At 37.5% G+C, this 23,767-nt stretch overlaps 2 protein-coding genes across 9 annotated transcripts in view; both read right to left on the bottom strand.

Moving 5' to 3' along the window:
* The window catches only part of ANAPC4 (anaphase promoting complex subunit 4), a 44,168-nt gene extending 41,314 nt beyond the window's left edge, over positions 1-2,854 (bottom strand). For 2 of the 3 annotated variants that reach the window (XM_027836353.1, XM_027836351.1), the window contains exons 1-2: positions 2,776-2,854; positions 2,529-2,649 (exon numbers count right to left, since the gene is read on the bottom strand). In XM_027836353.1, the coding sequence (XP_027692154.1) occupies positions 2,529-2,636 (108 nt within the window). In that variant the 5' untranslated portion in view covers positions 2,637-2,649; positions 2,776-2,854. Of the gene's footprint in view, positions 1-2,528; positions 2,696-2,775 lie in introns of those variants that run through there. The other variant, XM_027836352.1, reaches the window with a different exon arrangement.
* Positions 2,855-11,896: 9,042 nt separating this feature from the next.
* ZCCHC4 (zinc finger CCHC-type containing 4) overlaps positions 11,897-23,767 on the bottom strand; it is a 60,203-nt gene continuing 48,332 nt past the window's right edge. For 4 of the 6 annotated variants that reach the window (XM_027836332.1, XM_027836334.1, XM_027836336.1 and 1 more), the window contains exons 10-13: positions 23,560-23,635; positions 22,798-22,849; positions 20,531-20,675; positions 11,897-12,548 (exon numbers count right to left, since the gene is read on the bottom strand). In XM_027836332.1, the coding sequence (XP_027692133.1) occupies positions 12,416-12,548; positions 20,531-20,675; positions 22,798-22,849; positions 23,560-23,635 (406 nt within the window). In that variant the 3' untranslated portion in view covers positions 11,897-12,415. Of the gene's footprint in view, positions 12,549-15,298; positions 15,383-20,530; positions 20,676-22,797; positions 22,850-23,559; positions 23,636-23,767 lie in introns of all 6 variants that reach the window. The other 2 variants (XR_003566817.1, XM_027836337.1) reach the window with 2 other exon arrangements.

Genomic DNA, 23,767 nt, shown 5'->3' with positions numbered 1-23,767 from the left:
AGAACTAGGGCATAGGATACTAGGATCCTAACAAGTAACAATCAATCGATCAACAAGCATTTATTAAGCATACTATAGACTAGGAATGGTACTAGGGATGCAAACACAATAAAAAAAAACAACACAATAAAATTCCTTCTCCTAAGGCACTTATAATCTGAGAAACATTTTTTAAGTATAAAAAAGAATAAATAGAAAGTAATTAACTACAAGGTTGTTTGAGAGGAATGGCATTAGCTGTTGAGAAATCATGTCAAAAGTGGTGTTTAAACTGCATTTTTTAAGAAAGAGAGGGATTCTATGAGGTGGAGATGAGGAAGAAGTGCATTACAGTCACTGGGGACAGCTAGTGCAAAGGTATGGAGATGGGATATGCAGTATCATGCGTAAAGAACAAAGAGGTCAGTTTGGCTAGATCCCAGAGGGTGGAGGGGAAGTAAAGTACAATGTGGTTGAAAAGACAGATTGGGGCAAGGTTACGAAGGAAGGTTGCAAACCTGGGATACTGAAAGAATGGTGATGCCTTTGACAGAAACTTAAGAAGTTAGGAAGAAGGATAGGTTTGGGGGAAAAGGGAATGAGTTTTGTATGTGTTGAGTTCGAAATGTCTCTAGACATCCAGTATGCTAAAAAAACAATCAATAAGCATTTACTACTATGTGCGAGCCACTATGCTAGGTGCTGGGGGTACAAATATAAAGAATAAAATTATCTCTATGCTCAAGCAGCTTACATGTATATGACATAAATATTTAAGTGTTCTTCGGTGCCTCTAGCATTTGTCTCCTCCTTTCACTCTGTCCCATCACCCTAGAAAACTCTCCAAAGTTGCCCTACTGAGTCAAAAACATTCTGGTTCAATTACTATCTCTGACACATGCATAACCACGATTAACCTCTCAGCCCATCGGTACTGGTGGAGGAAAATTTCCTTACACAGATGAAATCAAAGGTCCAAAAAAGTCCAAGATCCTCCGTAGTTCTCACTACAAGTAGCCTACCTTTCCAGACTCACGTCTCACTACTCCCCTTCACATATTCATAGGCTCATAAGATCTAAAGCCATCACTCAAGAAGCGTTTATTAAGCATTGTGCACAGACATTGAGCTACACACTGAAGAAATAAAAACAAAAGTGGAACTTTAGTCCCAGCCCTCAAAGAGCTTACATTTAAATGAGGGAGACAAAACGTACACATATAAATATATACATAACACATGGAAGATGAATACAAGTTGGCACTAGCATCCGAGAGGATTAAAAAAAAGCTTCACGTAGAAGAAGCACTTGAACTGAATCTTGAAGCAACACAGAGACTCCAAGAGGCAGAAAAGAGAAGGAAGTGCATTCCAGGTCTGGGGGATAGCTACTGCAAAGGCATGAAGACAGGAGAGTGAGCAGACTGAGACACCGAGAGGTGAGAAGACTTGTTCAAAATCACATAGGTAGTAAGTGTTTATTGAATGGAGATACAAACCCAAGCAAATTTTTTTTTTTACTATAAATCCAGTGGGATATTCTATAGGCCAACAAAATTACTTACTCAAATTTTCCATAGGAATCCCATGCTTTCACTTGCCCTTCCCCTGCATCTTTATTTACCAACTGAACACCTAAAAATTCATTAATGCCCAGGTTCTCCATCTAACTCTCTTCCCTGTTCCAGCATCATCCTCGAAAACCAAAAAAACCCAGAACGTTTTGCACCTGGAATCTAATTACAATTCTGCCAAATACTTGCTACATACATTGGGTAAATCACTTCACTTGTTTGAGGCAAAGTAGGGACTGTTTTTTACCTTTCTCTGTGTCCCCAGTACTTAGTACAATGTTTGAAGCACTTCACAGAAGCTTGCTGACTGAGCCTCAGTTTCCTCATCTACAATGCAGATAACACAATCTTTTAAATCCATGCTTTGCATAGTAAAAGGGTTTGCTTGTTGTTTTTTTTTTGCCTTTCCTTTGTCTTTTCATGTAGATATTTTAAAGAACAGACAATGGATAAAAGTGTAATGTGCTACTTTTCTATATATTACTGCATTTTTGGAAAATATTTTAACTTGCATGGGAAACCAAACTAGCACAATCATCAGGCCAGTGGTGGCACACCTTGCTTGCTTCTTCCATATCAGTACTTACTGTTTCTCCATTTTAATATACGACTGTTATTAACTGTTTCTGTATGATAGAATTCTTAAATAGAAAAAAATTAAAGCAAATTCGATTTCTAAAGAAAAAGAGAGAACTTTTGTCTTCTACATCAATGTTTATTTTTGTTAAGTTTTTCAAAAGCTTCTTCACTGGATTATTTTAAGGAAAAAGTGTTACAACGATATCCATGAGTTAATGATATTCTTCTTTTGTGCTCCTCCCAGAACCTAGCGCAGCCCCTTCCCCAGAGAGGGGCTCTGGGGCATCGTAACAGACTTGGAGCTGGAGGGGGAAACTGAGGCCCAGGGAGGCGAAGTGGCCGAGGCGCTGTGGGGGTGGGGGGGAGGGGTGGAGCACCCCTCCCTCTTTCACTTACCTCCCCCACTTTGTTGGCTAAGGCAATGAGGTCCCTCTTGGGAGACCAGGCCATGAAAATGATCTCCTGGGGCAGCTGCTTCTCTCCCACCTGTCGGAAGGCCGGCATCGTGGGGGTGGTCCTGCAATGACAAATACCCCTCTTCAAACTGGACCCCGGCTGCCACTTCTCCCGCCCACCCGGACCCTCCAGACTCCCGGCAGCCGTCTCCCGGCCCCGCCCCTCGCCTCCCGCGCAGCCGCATTACCGGGTAGGTTCACTTCGCTGTGGCGCGAAACAGGGACTCGTATCCCGTGCTCCCGGGCCGAGCTAGCCGCGGCTGCCGGCGAGCAGTGAGAGGCACTTCCGGGGTCGGGACTTCCTGCCGGTGCCGGGCACGCGCCCGCCAGGTTCCCCCCGCGCGCGCGCCCGATCTAGGATGACGCTGTGGCCCCCTTCGGGGAGGTGGTGGATACTTGGATAGAGTTCAGCTCTATTGCTCTCACCAGCCAGTGCTGAGCTCACCTTAGAGGAGGTTCGATTCTTACCCTCCTGGAGCTTACAGTCAAACAGCAAACAAAACACCTCCACTGGTGGCCAGAGGACTCATTTTTACAAACATTGCAATGGTGAAAAACGGTGCATTGTGCATAAAATAAGTGAAATATCATATATTTCCAAAGAAAACCAATTATATTGAAATAGTTAATAAAAATTTTTTTTAAATTCATGAGCTCCAGGTGCTTTAGAAAATCATTCCTGCTATTTTATTATTTGCACCCTCCCACCTGGTGACGCAATGATCAGCTTTGGATTCCTTCTAATCAGGATTCAAACTGCAGGGACGTTTTTATAGTTTCATAGCTGTTTTTTCAAAAACTGAAACAGCTTTGACCAGGCCTTCTTTCCATTTGTACTGAAAAGGGCAGACTGCAAAACCAGTATTTTAAATGGGGGTTCAGCATAAGGCAGGCAGTCCCATATTTTCTAAAAGGGTGACTGTAGATCACTCAATCACTTAAAAATGAAGGCCTGGTTTTCCTAAAATCCCATTCTTAGGCCTGGAATGCTTTCTGTTCTCTCCTCCACTACTGACCGCCCTGGCTTCCTTTAAGTCCCAACTAAAATGCCACCTCCTACAAGAAGGCTTCCCCAACCGGTACCTTCCCTCCGTTAATTATTTTCCAGTTGCCACGGAATATAGTTTGCTCTGTATATACGTGTTTGCATATTGTCTCCCTCATTACTTGTAAGCTCCTTGAGGGCAGAGACTTTCTTTTGCCTCTTTTTGTGTCCCCAGTGCTTAGCACAGTGCCTGGCACATAGTAGATACTTAATAAATGTTTATTGAATGAATGAATGATGCCACCATTCACAATCTTAAATGTTAAATGCTTTGCATGTCAAACTCACAAAGTGTTGAGAACTATTAACTACCTAAAAATCTGCTGAAAGATGTGCTTTTTCCAAAATAATAATCAGAGTATATGAGCTGACAAGATATTCCTTTTGGAAATTCCATACAACTAGTTAGCTACTACACTACCAAAGTAGATTCCTTTTGTTAACTACCAAAGGAGAGTAGGGGGATTAGGCATATGAAGTTATTCTAGTGCAGGAGTTCTTAACCTTTTTTTGTGTCATGAAAGCCTTTGGTAGTTTGGTAAAATCTGTGGACCCCTCATAGAATAAGGTTTTTAAATACATAAAATACATAAAATATAAAGGAGACCAAATATATCGGGGGGAAAAAAAGGTGTAATTTTCCCCCATGCAATTTCAGGGACTCCTTGAAATCTATCTATGGATTCTTGGTGGGGGAGGTCTATCAATGACCCCAGTTTAAGAACCCCTGAGTCAAGAAAATGTTCTTTCTATTGAAGAAATGTGGACTTTACCAAAAGGCTTAATTGGATTAGGCACATGAACAATAAATTTCACTAAGGCAATATAGAAACAAGTGTAGTGAGAGCATATGTGCCATGAGGGTGCCCTGTGTTTTGAAGGGAGGCAAGACAGATAGACATCTCTCTCCTCTTCTGCCCCTCACCCCCAAGAGAGACTTGAATTACTTCCAAAAGGGGAAGCAGGGAGTTGGGGCCGAAACTTACTTTACTATTTTGAGGTGATAAACAATACAAAGCACATTAGGGAAGACTTGCCGGGATGAGTGAGGTTTCTTGCAGGAGGGAAGCAGAAAGTTTTGTAGTTACCTCAGAATCAATCAGCTTTCCCCAAATTGAACAATCAAGAGGAGCTGTGAGGCTTCTAGGACTATTTACATGACAATGCTGGAGTTGTTGCACTGGGGAAAAATAGTTCATATCAGCAACAAGAACTGTGAATAAAAGTTACCTCTTTAATTTCAGTTTTATTCTTAGTATTTGTTTTGGTAGTCAAAGGGTTAAACTGGTTGAGTACTGAGATGGGAGGCATCTGTGCATAGTTTTATGAGAATTTAAAAATTTTTTATTTCCTTTTATTAATTTTTTTGGGGGGGAGGAGGGTCAGGACTGTTTCTCCTAGTTAGGTTATTGAGCAGGCTGAAACCTATCCCATAAAATGTGAAATTTTACCTGAAGCTTGAAAGATTCCTCAGAGAAGAAGCCAAAAAGAGAGTCAAGCCTTCTGCCAAGTAATTTGACTTACCTGATTTGAGGGAGAATTCACTTGACCATAGGCATGTAAATCTCCCTTCCCAATCAGCTCACTCAACCCTCTAAATGTAGTTTAATGTGTAACCTTAGTTTACCTATAGAGTCTGTTTAACTAGATTTGTTTCCTTAAGCCATGTATGAGAATATAATTCTGCTTAACTAAGTTTAAGTTTTATGATCCTGCATGAAGCTTGGGATTATGAATATATGTGTGTGTGTGTATATATATATATATATATATATGCATATATATGTATGTATATATACGTGTGTGTTAAGAGGATGTATGAAATTGCTATATGTAAAAGAATTACTTCTCTATCTCTCTAATGTAACTTTGTCTATAAAAAGCCTCGTTAGTGTCCTAATTTTTGTTCAGGGTTATTTTTTTAAAGTCCTGAACCTGTGCTTAAAAGTAATAAAACATGGTTTTTACCTTTATAATTTCTGCGTTATGGTAAATTTATTTCAGCACCAGTAACTTACCCCATGAACTCAGAGGAGACATTTCTCTCGTAACAATAGAATGGAGTCAGGCTCCCTGGATATAAAAGAGAGGCCCTCACAATGACATTTGTAAAAACCTTGATAGCTTTATTTTATCTGTGGGTCTATCTATCTAGACTAGAGTGCAATGGATAGAGTGCTGGGCCTGGAGTCAGGAAGACTCATCTTCTTGAGTTCAAATCTTGCCTCAGATACTTCTAGCTGTGTGACCCTGGGCAAGTCACTTAACCTTGTTTGTCTTAGTTTCCTCATCTGTAAAATGAACTGGAGAAGGAAATGGCAAACCCCTCCAGCATCTTTGCCAAGAAAACCCCAAATGGGGTCACAAAGAGTCTAACACAACTGAGCAACAATCTATCTTTGGTCTAGAATTGTGATTTCATTAGCGTAAGGAACTCCCGTCAGGAAATTCTATCTACCAATGTAGAGCTGCAGCTAACTCTTTAAGACATTTTAGTCACAGAAAGTTGCTTGGGGCACTAAGAGGATGAGCGATTTGCTCAGCATCACACAAGCATGATGTATCTGTCCTACCACTAAGGTTGTGAGGATCAAATAAATATTTGTAAAAGCACTTAGCACTGTGCCTGGCATGTAGTAGGTATTATCTATATAAATGCTTATTCTCTTCCCTCCACTGACCCTTAATGTAGTCTGAAAGACATTCAGGATCCCAAAGGGCAGTACAAGAAAGCCTCCAGACAGAACAAAATTGGCAAAGTAGAAGCTTTTCCCTGAAATCAGGACCCAATTGTTTAACACCACAATTTTTCTAGTTACGTTATAAGGCTGCAAATGATGCAGCATCTGAAGAATTAAAGACAGAAGTCACCCAAAGAGCAATGGAGAAACACATGCTGGATGTGAGAAGGCTGCAAATGGGAATTACTTGGGAGAAGTGGTGTAAAAAATGCTATCAGGGCGGGTCATGTACCCAGAGTGCCTGTATGTTCCATTGGTATTCAAGCAGTGTCCAGATTAAACTGACCATGTTTGAGGGAAGCCACGTGGTTTCCCTTATGCAGTAGACTAGCTCCAGATTGGGTGCCAGAAGATCTAGATCTGAACACCCCGGAGCTACCACTCTACATTCTGGGGGAGCTTGGGCAACTTTGCTTTTATGTAAGATGAAGGGACTACATATAAGATGCCCTCTGAGTTACCATTCCAGCTCTAGGTGTATGATTTATGACTAGATGTCCTCTAAACTCTCTTCTAGAGCGAAATCTAAGCCTATGACTATGCTAATGAATGTCAATAATACTAGCAGGGCCAACAAAAAGGGTAGGACATTTATCCAAAGTGGAAATTGGACTACTATGTACAACAATGCATATAAGGGGCAGGTAGGTGGTACAACTGATAGAGTGCTGGGGCTAGAGTTAGGAAGAACTGAGCTCAAATCCAGCTTCAGACACTTGCTAGCTGTGGGATCTTAGGCAAGTCATTTAACCTCCATTTGCCTCAACTGTAAAACTGGGATAATAACACCTAGTTGTGAAGATAACATGAAAAAATATTTGTAAAGTACATAGCACAATGCTTGCATATAGTAGGTGCTATGTAAATGCTAGCTATTATTATTAGCAGGCTTGTTACCTATAGTTTTTTTTTTTTTTTTTTGCCAGATTTATGGAGGCTCTATAAAGTCCTTCCTGTACAGTACTACCAATGTTGATGGACAAAAGAGAGCAAGAACATTCACATAAATTTCAATCATTTCCTTTGGGGTTTTGTTTCGGTTTTTTTGGCCATTCAGTGATTTGGCTTCTCAACAAATACAGACTGTTTCCCATTGTGGGAAGTGTATAATGGAAAGAGCACTAGAATAGTAGTCAGAAGACCCTGCTTTCAGTTCCAGATCAGCCAATTATTATATATTTTCTTGGATGAGTCAAAATTTCTGATCCTTTCACAACCTTGGATAAAGGCAGAACTCTTGACCAAAAAAGAGACAGTGAGGATAACATGAAAGAAAATAAACAATTTTGGTTACACAAAATTGAAAAGGTTTTGCACAAACAAAATCAATAGCTAAAATTTATTTCTAAAGATTTTATTCTCTCTTAATTGAACTAAATTATACCAAATAAAACAGGCATTTTTATATATATAGGTCCTCATCTAGGTCACCACACCCCCACTGACCCTGTGTCCCAAAAGGCTCTGTCCTTAGCTCTCTTCTCTTGGTGGCCTGATCATCTCCCACAGATTTAATTATCATCTTTATGTTGATGATTCTCAAATCCACCTAATATGCTGACCTCCTGTCTGCTGATCTCCAAGTTTACATCTTCAACTGCCCTTCAGACATGTCAAACTGAATGTCCAGTAGACATCTTAAACCCAGCACGTCTAAAACTGAACTTGTTATCTTTACCCTTAAACCCTACACCCTGCCACCTTCCTAACCTTTCTATCACTGTCAAGGGCAATTTCATCCTCCCAATTCCACAGGCTCACCAGCTAGACTCCTCACTATCTCCCACTCTCTAAATCCAATTGCCAAGGTTATCAATTTCCCCTCTGCAACATCTCTGATATGTGCCTCTTTCTCTTCTCTGAAGCTACTACCACTCCAGTGCAGGGCCTCATCACCTCACGTCTGGACTATTAAAATATCATTGTTGGATCTTCCTGCCTCAAGTGCCTCCTCAGGCCAGTCCACCCTGCATTCAGCTGCCAAAAAGTGATTTTCCTAAAGTGCAAGTCTGATCATGCCACCCTCTACCCAATAAACTCCAGGGGCTCCCTTCAGGATCAAATATAAAATCCTCTGGCATTTGAAGCCCTTCAAAACTGCCCCCCCCCACCCCTTTCCAATTTTCTTATACCTTTCTCCCCACCATCTACTCTTTGATACAGTGCCACTGGCCTTTTGGTTCCACAAACATCTGGCACCCTGGGCATTTTCTCTGACTATCCCCTCATGCCTGGAATGCTTTCCCTCCTCATCTCCACCTAATAGCTTCATTGACTTCCTTGAAGTGCCAAATAAAATCCCATTTGCCACAGGAAACTTTTCCTAACACCTCTGCATTCTAGTGCCTTCTCTTTTAAAATTATTTCCTATTTTTCCTGCACGTGGCTTGTTTGTTGTCTCCCCCATTAAACTGTGAGTACCCTAAGGGCAGAGGCTGTCTTGCATCTTTTTGTGTCCCCAATGCTTAGCATGGTGCCTGGCACATAGTAGGTAGTGTTTATGGACTGACTTAGTAAATGAAATTGCAGGTCTCTATTATGTACAACTTGTTTTTTTAAAATATACATATTATATATGACATAAAAAATTTAACCTCTAACTTTCACAACTGTCCTATTTGTGATTCTTTCTGTTCTTCCTTTTGCTCTCTTGCGCATTTTACTTAAAAGACGCTTCAATGGCCCTGACTTCTTTTTCACTACTCTATTCTAATCCTTATTCTTCCTCCAACTCCCTTCTCAATGGAAAAGTAAAAGCTTTTTGTAAATTACTAAGCAATCAGCATCAACAAAGTAAGGTGTTTTAAGAATCACTGTTACTGACTAGATGAATGGACTGAATTTACCTTTCAAAATGTTGAGATCTGATCTGCTTGGTTTACATTACCGTTATCTCCTACAATCTGTATCAGATCACAAATCCTAAATTGTAGGGCTTCAAACAGTAAGAATAAGTTATCTTCTGGTCTCTGCAGTGGCTTTTGTGAATGAACCTTACATGATTTAACCTAAACTGTCCTGATTTACCAATTAAAAACCTCTCATTTAAAAAATGAAGTTGGTTTTCCTTTGTATGAGTGATTTTCAAAGGGTGTGCCGTGCATGAGTTATGTTAGGTGTGCTGTGAAGTTGCTGATTTTGTCATTTAAAAAGCAAAGCATAAATAATTTTAATACAAATTTTACTTATCCAGCATACATCATATGATAAGAATAGTTTTCACACAACAAACAAAACTTGCCTATTACACTAATCTCAAAACACATCAGACCTTGAACTCCCAAAGACCTCAACAAAAACAGCTGCTATTATTGAAGGAAAACTGCAGATGCTCCAGTCTCCTTATTCTCCCATAATGTTACCAACTTAACTGCTCAATGTGCTGTGGTTCCTTACTACAAAGAATACTGAACCATGAGCAAAAAGTTTGAGAACCATTGTTTTACATTCTCTAAAGTACTTGCTAGGAGAATTAACTTCACCATTCAAATTTAAAGTTGTTAGCATTTCAACATTTTAATTCGTGTAATTTTCACAGAATCATAGAATTTCAAGTTATAAGGAACCTCCCTGGCTATCTAGCCAAAAACATACCTGGAAAAGAAGCCCCTCTCCAACATGCCTGCAAAGGGGTAATCCCATCTCTTGCCTGAAGACCTCCAAGGAAGAGGAAGCAGGTGTTCAGAGTGAGCATTAACATCCCAGAAATCAGCAAATGCTACAAATCAGGGCTTGATTTACTGGTTTGTTGGTTTAGATTTAAGAAAGTGGAGAAAATGTTAATAATACAGATGAAACTAAAAGTGTGTTGTGAATACATTTTTTATTTGAGAGCCAGTTAGTTGTGAAGCATTTACCAGCACTCCTTCGGGAGGGAGGCAGTACCATCCAAGGTAGTCCATTTAACTTTTCGACAGCTATAGTTGTTGGGATGCTTTTCTTTTCCTTTTTCTTAGCTTAAATCTGCCTCTCTGTAACTTCTACTGATTGCCTCTAATTCCTTCTTTAATGGCCAAGCAGAACAAGCCAAGTCCCTGTTTCAAGTGAAATCCTTTCAAATACTTGTATTAACCTGCCTTGACACTGTATCCTAAAGTACTCTGGGCTTTGCCACCAGCCTTGCCATTCTACTCCTCTGGCTACTGGCCACTGCCATCTGACATGTTGATGTACCCTAAGGACACACCAGTGAAGACTTCAGCATCAAATATGAAATCCTCTGTTTGCCATTTAATGCCCTTCAAAACCTTCCCCCAACCCCCCACCTTTCCAATCTTCTTACACCTTACTCTCCCCTCCCCCACAACTACTCTTTGATCCAGTGACACTAGCCTTCTTCCCATTCCACTAAATCTTCTGAGTTCTAGGTCTTTCCATCCACCCTGCAGCTGAAGTCTTTTTATGTGTTGCCTCCCCAAATTAGTGTGAACTTCTTAAGAAGCTCTCATTTTTTTCTTTATCAATGTCCAGGATTTGTCACAGTGCTTGGCACTTAGTAAGCACTTAATAAATGTTTTTTAATTCATTCATTCATTTATTCTCAACAAGCATTTATTACACATTTGCATTATACATCAGGCACTGTAAAAGGGATTGGGGATACAAAGACAGAAATGAAAATAACTGCTTCAAGGAGTTCACATTCTGTCTAGGGAGCCTAATAAAGTCTCCCTCAGCCCACATATCCAATCAGTTGCTAAATTTTGCTGCTTTTACCTCAGCAGCATTTCTGGCATTATCTAACCCCTATGTCTACTAACACAGTCAATACCTTAGTTCAAGGACATTATCATCTCTTCCCTGTACTGTTGCAATGGCCTCCTAATTGCCCCTCTCCCAACTCAAGTCCATCCTCCATGATTTTCCTCAAGCACAGATTTGACTATGTTAAGAGATATTATACCATGGATGTGAATAATCTGCAAAGGAAGTGGGCTAGTCATGAATGAAACTGAGAAATAACATGTTGATGGGTAGCTTGCACTCACAGTTAAAAAAATTTTAAGTGAACTATAGTAAGATGTCCAGTGCAATAGATAAGATCCTCTATAGAGACTTTAGAGAGACATGGATAAGAATTCCACTGTGTGTGAAGGCATGGTAAGGAGCTGTTCTTGCAAAAAAAAAAAAAAAGCATAGCCATCAAAGTAAGCTCACAGAATTTCCACAAGAATATAAAATATAGAGGAAATAAAATGTAAGGAAAACTATTTTTGGATAGAGAAAGACAGCTGGTAGGACCATTATGTATAAGTTTGAAAAGGAAAAAGAAATGTTTCAATACTAATATCAGCAAACATCTAAACAGTTTTGCTTAAAAATGATATATTAATAAGGTAACTATTCAATCTTTACATTTTAAGAGCATTCTTTCAAAATACTGAGTCATCAGATACCATCTGAAAACAATGATATATGCTCATTGTACTTTTTAAGGGAGTTGTAAATGCATTACTATTGTTGCTGTTATTTAATGCTTTGGGTCAAAATTTGTGGAAAAAAATAGACATCACTATTTCAAAATCTCATTATTACACTTTTAATGGTCACTGTAGACAAAACATTACAGGCTTTCACATTCATCCTTATCTAGATTCTTCTGTATAGGAATGCTAATCATGCCCATTTACAGAGTAAAGGGACTTTAAGTACTGAGATTTTTGGAAATAAAGTGACCAAAAGAACAACCCAACCAAAGAAAGAATCTGGGTTCCTAACAGGTCCTTATCTACTAGATAACCAGGGGTCTCTGAACTTAAAAATTAAAAAAAAATTGATAACTATATTTAAATATAATCAGGTTCTTTAATACCTTATGGATTATTTTATGCATTCAGACATCATTCTGAAAATCCCCCCAAAGGGGACCCTGACACAGAAAAAGGTTAAGAACACCTATATTAGAGAGAGCACATTGCCTGACAATATTAAGTTTTTCAAGGTGCACATCTCTGAAAGTACAGAATTTAAGTCCAGTATAGCACTTTCAGAAAATGGTTCCAAAGGTTAAGCTGTAAATCTTATTCTCAGGTCACTGGACATTTAGGAGCAAGGATATTGATGTCCTCTTTTCTTCTTTTTCTTTTTCCTTGTAACAGTTGCATGATTCACAGATTGTCCTTTAGTGGTCTCCATTTTCATCTTACTTTTTTTTTGCTTCTGTTTCCTGACAGCCCTGCAAAACAAGGTGTTAAATTATGTTATAGAAAAAGCACAGTGAATTACAAATACACTGCCATCCAATTAACCAGCTAACCAAATAAGCAAGTATAAGAGTTGAAAGAATTTACTGTATAATATATGCCCATAAAAATCTAACAGTAATAACAAGGAGTTAGAGGCCTGAGCAAGCAAAACGTTGTTTAGGAAAACAAATTTCTTTGAAAGATGGTTACTAGTGATTCAGATCAGTCTATGCAGGACAAACAGCACAGAGTTAAACAGACAGGCCAATGAAAAACTATTTTTTAACATCCATACTGCTCAGCTCAGCACTTCAATCTTCAAATCCTTGAATTACATTTTCTAGAAAAAGGACTAAGACTTGGGAAGTTAGCAGAGTGAAAAAAAAATGCAAAAGCATAACAGATGGGGATGACAATTGAAGGGCCCATTTTATAAGCTCTCTAGTTAATTTTCCATTCCTTATTAAATCCAACAACTCTGACAAATGCTACACAGAATACATAAAATACATGGTCACTGTCTCCTGGAAGCTTGCAGTTAGTTTAAAGCAATGAATAATGAATACCAATGACCTAAAGAAGGATTAACTTGAAACTTGCCCTACAAGAGTATGAAACCAAAGTAAAGAACATTGAACTTTTCGATCTAGTGTTCTCCAAACTGACATTAGATTGTTAGCCCTTTGAGGACAGGGACTGTCTTTTGCTTCTTTTTATATAGTATCTGGCATACAGTAGGCACTAAATAAATGTTTGATTGATTGATATGAGCCAATTAGTGGCTAAGAAAGACTTCACACAAACAAAATAATTTCGTAGCTTATCATATTTTTGAAGAAACTTATATGCTTATGAATTTGTCACGAGCACAGTCTGACAGCAGTGTCCACTTCCCATAGTTATTCTATAATAAAAAGAATTGGATTCACTTTTCACAAAACACAGCAAGTCCCAAGATACCAAAGACAAAGCTTTTTCTTGATGTGTCAAAGGTGGTAACACCTACATCAAGGGCTCAAGTGTATTTAAAGACTTCACAAGCTTGTCAGCTACTCCAACTCAGCTTGTATCTGATTCCTTTATCTTCTCACTGCGGTTTTCCCATCCTTCTTTAGAAGTTACGCACTTTTGATTGAAAGGGTCTAGGTCAGTGATAGAAGGTAAGTGAGAAAAAAAGAGAACAAAATGAAAAAAAAGTATAGAAAGGCAATACCATCTTTTACTTTAAAACTACTAAAGAAATAAGTATCTTTTTAAGCAAATGCAAAATTTTGTAAATTTCATTCTAAATAGATAATGAACCTTCTATCTATCCTCAAAATCTGAATATGACCCTCAAGAAAATACTAATGAAAACCACTGCTATAAACTGCTTGAGGGGGAATAAAACTCCAAACATTCTGCAGGCTAATGTTTTCTGCTCAGCTGGCCTGTGTTACAGATCTCCAGGAAAGCAGTGAGGCTTTTTATTGCTATGCTGCCATGTTCTACTAACTTTTTAAAAACAAGTAACTGTATTCAAAAGCTTTTTAAGCTCAGAAACTTTTATCCTAAAATATTTTCTTCATTTCAGTCATGTCTGACTCTTTGTGACCCCCATTTGGGGTTTTCTTTCTTTCTTTTTTTTTTTTGCTAGGCAATGGGGTTAAGTGACTTGCCCAGAGTTACACAGCTAGTGAGGCCGGATGTGAATTCGGGTCCCTCAGGTCCTCCTGACTCTGGGGCCGATGTTCTACCCACTGTGCCACCTACCTGGCCCCATTTGGGGTTTTCTTGGCAAAGATACTGGAGTGGTTTGCCATTTTCTTTTCCAACTATTTTACTGATAAGAAAACTGAGGCAAACTGGGTGAAGTGACTTGTCTAGGGTTACACAGCTAGTATATGTCTGAGGCTGGATTTGAACTTACTCCAGGCCTGGCATTCTATCCATAGCACCACCTAACTGCCCTAAATATTTTCTAGTCTAGCCAAATATGATAAATGTCTTCAAAATACCTAGCCAAACAGAACAAAAATGCCTAGCAAGTACATTTCTATACCCCAGCCAGCCCTCCTCCCATTCACTTGCTAATTCTCTACCTCCTGGAACTAACTAGAGGCAGACAAAAAGCATGGCAGTGGAATAATGGTGAGAATTTGGCACTCCAATATTAAAAACATGCTCTTCCCCTTTAGGGTGGTCATTGCCATGGACAATAAAGTATGTGGAGAAGTAAAGTGTCAACGGCCTGGCTACATTGCATGGTACACACAGTGCTGGCCTTGGAGTCAAAAAGACTTTGATTCAAATTCTGTCTTGCAAAACTTACTAGCTATGTAATCATGAACAAGTCACTTAAACTCTGAGTATCAGTTTCTTCATGTGTAAAATAAGAATAATAACTACAGAGTACCTATATAACAAGCTTGTTGTAAAGCTCAAATAAGATGCTATTAAGCTTCTGGCAGCTAGGTGGTGCAATGGATAGAGTGCCAGGCTTGGAATCAAGAAGACCTGAATTCAGAACCAGTCTCAGACACTTAGTAGCTATGTGACTCTGAGCAAGTCACTTCACCCTATTTGCCTCAGTTTCCTCATCTGTAAAATGAGCTGAAGAAGAAAATGGCAAACCACTTCAGTATCTTTGCTAAGGAAACCCAAAATGGCGTCATGAAGAGTCAGATGTAACTGAACAACAACAACAACAAAAAGCTTTGTGAATTTTAAAGCAATATGTCAGTAGATATTTTATTATTACCATTGTTGCCGTTCTCATTCTTTATCTGAGGAGTTCCAATAAAGGCAGTCCTATGACAGGTTACTATCTTCTGTTCTTTTGTGTCTAATGTTCAAAAAGGTGGATAAATGATTATGTTTTGTAATCAGATAAATGTACTGGGATATAAGCTTATCTTCTTCACGATCACTGAAAATATCTTCAAGATATTTCCACTTGCAGACAAAATGACAGCAGAGTTTTACACTTCATCCTATTCCCAAGTGGTTTTAATTTCTTCCAACACGTGTTTATATTTTGAGAGCTTTTCACTCCCTTTAGTTGAGAAATTATAAGTATTTGGTCTAGGAACATTTATTAAAAAACATTGCTGTTCTAATAAATGTTCCTGAAGCTAGTGGGCAATGTGAGAGGGTTTAATGGTTGGGGGTTTGAGATGGGGAATGTATCTATTCAAAAGAAGAATGGGTCAAATTCACTGTCAAATTGCACAACACAGCTGGTTTTCGTGTTGCTGCTGTGTGCTGCCATAAATAGATGATGCTGGGTATAACTTCTGCATGGCTACACTAGCTTTTCTTAAACTTTTACAGGTCAATGTTATGTCCAAGTGACTGTGGGTAACAATTTTGTTTGTGATTATGCTCCAGTTCCAATATTTGCTAAGTCTCAAGGATATTTGGGGGTTTACATTTCACAGAATCACAGAATTTGGGGGAGAGAAGGGACTTCAGTGGCCATCCTGTCCAATCCCTACCCCACACAAGGAATCTTCCCCCATAGCATTCATTTGAAGAAGCCATCTAGTCTCTGCTTGAAGACCTACAAGAAGGGGGACCCACCATGTCTCATGGAAGAAAGCCACTTAACTTCTGGACAGCTCTGACTGTCTCCACGTGAAGCCTAACTTTGCCTCTTTGCAATTTACACTCATTCCTCCTGGTTGGTCCTCTAGGGCTAAAGAGAACAAATCTGATCCTTCCTCATGACAGCCTTTCAAACACTTGTACACAGCTTTCATGATCCCCTACATCTTCTCTCCAGGCTAAAAAAACTCCAGTTCTTTCAACCAATTCTCATACGGCACAGATTCAATGCCCTTCATCATCCTGGTTGCCTTCTTCTAGATGCTCCCCAGTTTACGAATATCTTTCTTAAACTGTAATGCCCAGAAGTGAATACAATACTCCAGACAAATTAGACAAGGACAGAGTTTAAGGAGCCTATCACTCCTTACCCCTAGAAGCTACACCCCCCAAAATGCAGCTTAAGATTCAATTAGCTACTTTGGCTGCCACGTCATATTGGTGACTCATATTGAATTGACCATGCATTGAAATTTTTTTTTCAGATAAACTGCTGTCTAACCATATCTAACCCATCTTGTACTTGTTAATTTGATTTTTGTGTGTGTGCCCATGTATGAGACTTCCTATTTACCCTTCTTGAATTTCATCTTATTAGATTCACTCTAATGCTTGTATGTCAAAATTTTTTTAGAGCTTGACTTATCTAGAGTGACAGCTAGCACTCCCATCTTAAGTGTCATCTGTAATTCTGATGAGCCCAGAGTTTTAGCAACTCTATTTTATACTTCCCTAAATTTACATTTCATAGTACAGTTCAGGAGAAAAAAAAATCTTTAAGTTTTTATGTGCCAGTTATGTAACCACTGTTTTGCTTAATTTTTTTTAAAACAAAATAGATATGGGAAAATTTCCTAATTAAAAAGTAAAGATTTAGCAAGCAAAAGAAAAGAAAAAAAATGGTATAGCAAACTCAGTGATACCCTGAAAAAAAACAGCAACTCAATTTTGTTTTAAAAATACACCTAGTAAATGGCCGTCAAACAATAAATTTACCAGTGATTAACCAAGATTTTCCAGAAATAAAGCCCATAAACATTATGGAAAAATAAGAAAATGAATAAACTTATATAACCAATCTTTTTCACATATCCTATGAATCGATGCATATGCAATATTTCTCTCTCAAATTTTATGATTTTTTGGATAAATTTTAAAAATTGGATAGACAACCACAAGGGGGAGTCAGTCTCATTCCAGTTCTTCACAAAAGAAATTAGTAGTTGTAAAAACATGTTTGCTTTTAAAATAGTATAAGTTTATATTCACAGTAAAAGGGCATGAAAATTCTTGCTAGAATTAGAGAATCTTCTAAAAAAAATTTCAAAAACAATCACTTCCTATTTTAGCCTAGAAATCAATAAAATTCAAGTCAAGAAACATATTAAACTCCTACTATGAACAAGGCATTGTAATTTCACTATAATTAAAATACTCTGAAAGCAATACTTAGGGTTAATTAGGAACAATAACATAAGCAGGAATCTTTAGGGAGAAAAAAAATAAAGTACTATTTTAGACTTATTCAAGCATAACACTTCCCACAGGACTAATTCTTTATATCATACTGAGATGATGAAATCTCCAACAATGAATAAAATTGAGTAATCTGAGTTACTAAATGATGTCCCTCAATTAAAGTGCTATGTACTATCATCAAACAGGCCACCTGGGAGGAAATTCAGAGAAAACAGAATGATTTACGAGAAACAACAAAGAATGAAAATTTGTTGTTAATATATATAGTACATTTTCAGGCATCCTGTTGTTTAAAGAATCACAGAGTTGGAAAAAACTCAAAAGGCAAAGTCCAGACAGTCTGCCATAGCAGGACTTTGTTTAAATTATCCAAACAACAGAATGTGTATCTTATTCCTAATGAGGTCCAAAGAAAACTACTCTAATGTGATTCTGTTCAGTTATCTTGAAGTTACTGTAACCTGTACAACAAGAGCAAGTCACTTATTCTTCCTGGGTCTCAGTTTACTTACTAATCTGTAAATTGATGGAGTTTGATTGGATGATCTCTAAGGATCCCTTCGAGCTTTAGTTATGATTCTGTGTTGATTTAACAGAAAGGAAGATTAAAATGAGTGAGAAGTGAGAACTAGTAATGGAGGATGTGAAGAAAACTGAAGAAAAATAACAATAGGTCACGTATATAGAAGGCTCTTAGGGATACAAAGCAGTTTCCTTGTAACAATCCTGTGAACTAGTTAGCATAAAGACACTGCAGTACCTCAATGAAACTATGATGTCACTTATGTAAGTATTCTTTGAATGACACAGATTGCAACCGATGTGCACACGTCTATCCCACACCTCTCTCTTCCACGTCCTCCCATCATCTGCCCACAGGAGGGCCCTTCCCACCTAGCAACATGCTGGGGGATTTTTCTTGAATTCTCCTGATACCCTGATGCAGGCTGTCCACCGATTCTTCCCTCTTATGGTGCAGCCTGCTCATCTTTTTTGGCTTCATCACATTTTTGTGATGAAATCCTTTACACTGCTTCTTCTCCATGACCCTTGCTTACAATGCGTTGTTCAGCCTGCTCATGCCTACCAAGTCCCTCTCCACTGCCCTCTGGATGATGCTCAACTTGAATGACCCACAGCCGTGAAACAAAATCAGAAAAATACGAATGTTAAAAAGATGGGCCTTTATTTCAGGGAGAAGATTAGGGGATCATTAAAAGAATGTAGCAATTTCCCAATGGCAATCTAGTATACTTTTCTCCTCCTGTTTAATTCTGGGCCTGACTCAGGATACATTGGCAGTGTCTTTGAAAGAGATAGATAAATAGATAGATGGATATCTCTCTCTCTCTAGAGAAACATATCTATGTATATAGATATAGCTACTTCAATAGAGATAAATCTTGCCAAACACTTTTAGATTATGGATTTCATTTAGGAAGAGGATCTGCAATGTAAAGGAATTTGACACAATCAATACAGTGTCAACTAAAACCAGGAGTATCTGGAGGACTTTACCAAGTACAGGGAATTCCTCTTTGACTCGGACTCAGGGTTAGTGAGGATACATCAATAAATCAATAAGCACTGATTAAACATCTACCAAACGGTAAGTACTATCTAAGCACTGGAGATACAAAAACAAAAAATAAAACAGTCCCTGCTCTCAAGAAGCTTATATTCTATCAGGGGAGACTATAAAAACGAAACAAGGACAATATAACTACAAGGTGGGTAGGGAGGGCAGGCACTGGAAGTTTAAGGATCAAGAAAGGTTTCCTGTAGAAGGTGCTACTTCAGTAGAACACTGAAGGAAGTGAGGGATTTTATGAACTAGAGATGATGAGAGATTGCATTCCAGGTATGGGGAATGGCCAGTGCAAAGGAACAAAAATGGGATGAATGCAACATGTAAAAAAAACAGAAATAAGGCCAGTTTGGCCGAATTGTAGACTATGAGAAGGGGAGTAATGTGTAATGAGAAATCCATAGGAAAATCATTCTGACAGCTAGATGGAGTACAGATTGAAGTGGGAATAGACTTCAGGTAGGGGGACCAATTAGGAGGCCACTGAAAGTCCAGATGAGGGGTAAGGAGGTCTTAAATTAAGGTGATGGATATGTAAGTACAGGTAAGCAGACATGTACAAGTGATGTTATGGAGGTAGAACCACTGAGATTTGGCAAATATGGGGTGGAGGATAATGAGGAGCTGAGGATAAAATTGAGGTTACACAGCTGGGATGTGGGAGAATGGTGTTGTCCTCAACAGAAACATAGATATTTAGACAGAAACATCTTTCTGTTCGATATTAATAATCAAACAAGTTGAATTCTGTTGTTATATCTTAAAAAAACCTTGAATAGGGGAGAATAACACGACCTCTAAGGTCTTCTTCAGGTCTAAAAACATTCCATGTTTCCAGAAACTAAGATGTCGATTTAGCATCTACTTAGCTGAAATAATAAGGTTTTTTCTAAATAGCTTATTGTCATTACTATAATATCTCACTGTTAAAACTTGTTTGCAAATGAAGGTTAGGGAGAAGAGAGGAGATGCATTTTATGGGGGTGGGAGGTATGTGGGGGGAATAAAAGGAAAACTATAGAAAGAATAAAAATAAACTTACTTAAAAATCAGTATATATACTGCAAAATTTTTTCTTAAGCTTGCCAAAGGCATAACCACATTTTCCATCTTCCTATTATGTAAACGATTATAATAAAATTATATGAAAAACTATTTAGCATCTTCTCATAAATAATTATAGAAACAGTTGATTTAACATGTTTAAGTTTCTTGACCACTGAATAATTTTTTGGCTATTTTACAAAATTACTTGAGAAAAGTATGGATATCATGGTTTTTTTCCCTAGTAAACAAAATAATTCAAATAATTCAACTAACTTGTTAGCTCTTTTAGGTGTAGAGAAATGAGGACACAAAGTACGTTTGTGATCTGCTTCACCACATATAAAGCAACCATCTTTAGCACCTGCACATGAATGATTTGGAAGTGCACAATAATTGCAAATGCTGCAGTGAATCCAAGCTGCAAAACAAAAATTAGATTTTAGAATACAATTCTAATTTAATACACAGTGGAATTTTAACAGACATTAAGATATCTTACTTTAAGTAACGTGATGACCAGGTCATTTATTCACTTAACTTAAAGTATTAGTGCTAAGGTGATAAATTAGAATCCCACGTGGATAAACTGGATTTATCATATTATGTGACCATATACTGTATGTAGCTCTAACCAAGCCAGCAATATTCCGTCCAAAGTACCATTAGTCATAAGGGACATTAAAAGACTGTTAACTAAAACAAATACATCACTACCATTGAAAATAAAAACAAATGTCCTATTGAAAATAATCAGTTGTGTTGACTTTGTAAAATGCAGGAGATGAAACACATATGTATGTATGTATGTGTGTGTGTGCATATGGGTAGACGTATATATGCAGATGCACGCACACTATAGATACACATATATGTACACACACCACATATACATACATGACTACTATCTGATGGGAAGAGGTTAGTGGGTAGTTACAGATGTGTAAAATATAGCACCATGAAAGCATATTTTAATGCACAGAAGAAAAAAGGAAGAGAAGGGGACATAAACATAGAGAACAACTTTTTACTACCTTGTTAAATTATAGATAGAGGTCAATTATAATTATTATATCATACATTTGAATATTATTTATAACATATGTTATATATTATTATTTATGTATGACATATAATAATTATAATCTCCTTCTATTAAAAAAATCTGTACAGAATAGATGTTCAGTTTCCTATACAATATTCTTTCCAGCTCTTTGTATATTGAAATGTTTACAGTTGTTAAATTCATGACAAAAAAAGAAAATAGTAATAAATTTAAAAAAAAACTAAAAAAAGGAAACCATATCTTTGGTTTTCTCCACCATAACGGCAAACAACACAGAGGTCTTCAAACTCCTAAATTACTTATTTTTCTATTAAGAAATATAATAAGAAATGGCATAGTGGACACAGAGCCAATCTTTAATTCAGGAAAACCTGGGTTCAAGTCCTGCTTCTAATTTATACTAGCTATGTAATTATGGGCAAGTAACTTAATCTCTCAGTTTGTCAAGCAAAATCTCTAAGACCATAAGTTTCAAACAAGTTGCCAATCAGCTACAGTGGAGATTTTTCATTCTAGAGGTTATCTCCTCTGATGAAATCAAAGGTTCCCCTTCCCTCCACAAACCCACCATAAAACAAAATCAATGTACTGTCAAGATGAAGCAACATACTAAAATTTTAAATGCATCAAGTCCATTAAGTTCTTATATATAACTAAATTTATAAATGGCTATTTTGTTTTAAATTTAAGAATTTCATTATGGGTCAATATCACTAAAAAATATACAACTTTGCTGTCAAACCTCCTAATGATAAGCCCATTGGTACTCAGTTAAACTGGTCTTCATATAGCAATCTATTGCTACGCCTGCCCCAAAAAGATTTCCAGCTAAGTAGACCCTCCCAAATGTTGTGGTCCAAAGGCACAGTTTTTGGAGCAACTAGGCAGCGCAGTGGATAGAGCACTGGCGTGGAGTCAAGAGGACCCGAGTTCAAATCCCACATCAAACACATAATACTTCCTATCTGTGTGACTCTGGGCAAGTCACTTATCTCCTATTGCCTCACTTTAAAAAAACAAAACAAAAAACAAAAAACAAAGGCATAGTTTTTTCAGAAACCAGAATCACCTACCCAATGACTGCAATGAGGCAACAAAATAGGTCTTTTGTGGCTCTCAATTACAAACTCCCACAAATAGAAGGGCTTCATTGAAATTCGGCTTCAATATACCGAAACAGACATGAATATATTTGGATCAGATTCTTTACTGGATAAACATTGGAACCTAATTTTTCAAAATTCAATAAGTACTTCAAAAAAGGGATTTATCTTGGACTCAGTCTAAAATGCTCATTATACTCGGTCTCTACCACAGAAACAAAGTATTAGAAAATTTCATACTCTAGAGACAACCAAAAGAAGCTGATTTATTTAATTTTAATTTTTTTCAAGTGAATATTTTTATTACTACTAAGAGAATAGCAAATTAAATATAATTATAATCTTTCAAAGAAAAAATATTCTCCAGTACTTACAGGGTTTGACGCATTTTTTGCAAAGAAGGCAATGCTTCCACCTCCTGCCATCCTACCAAAAATAATTTTTTCAAAAGGATGTTATTAGTTGGTGTTCAGCATGTCAAATTCTACAAATGGATATCAAAATAAATCTCACAAATGAGAGGATATTATGTATACAAATTTAAACATTCTATAGTTTATTTTTCCCCCAAAAAAGTTTGCAGATGAATCCAGAACCAATTAAAAGAATATATATCCTTATAAAGTATATGTTATGCTGGTTACATATAACCTAAAGGCTGAATATTAACTAAATAGTGTAAGTTCCTAAGGGTGGGGTCTACCAATAAGTTACTATTCATTTTGGAGAGGGTGATAGGTGCTTATTGTGCTTTTATGACACAATCTAGTTTTTCTTGTTATTTTAAAGATCCAATTTAAGGATCAGGCTAACTTCCTAAAGAAAACAATATTTCACTGGAACACAGGCATGGTCATTATTATCATCAGCTATCAGTCATTCTGAATATGGTACTACACTGAGTTCTGCAGTACTGTCATTGCTATTAGGTGTGCTGTAAAATTCTACTGCCTTCCTCAAACGATACATGACAAAAAATAGCTTCTCAGATAAATAAACATCAAATCTTACATGTTTCACACACGTTTAAATACATATACATACATACACACACGAGTGTCTATGCATATATATACATATATTTATACATACTCACATATATCAAATAAACATTTAAGCAACATGAAACATCTTACCTTAGATGTACATGAATTGCAGATCTCACAGTGTTGGTTCTCTGAAGAAACATAACGCTGACAAATAGCACAAAACCTAGAAAGAGACAGAATTAATTTGGATAGTCAGTTACAAATATTTATTGAGTATTTATAGGGTGCATGAATAGCATTACATGAAACACTACTCATACCAAATGAGTAATCTACAAATTCATTTAAAAAATGA

Source organism: Vombatus ursinus, unplaced genomic scaffold (genome assembly GCF_900497805.2).
Source record: "Vombatus ursinus unplaced genomic scaffold, bare-nosed wombat genome assembly UNPS02014818.1, whole genome shotgun sequence".
Lineage (NCBI taxonomy): Eukaryota > Metazoa > Chordata > Mammalia > Diprotodontia > Vombatidae > Vombatus > Vombatus ursinus.
Note: the sequence above shows the minus strand (reverse complement) of the source record. Positions and strands in the feature narration are given on the sequence as shown.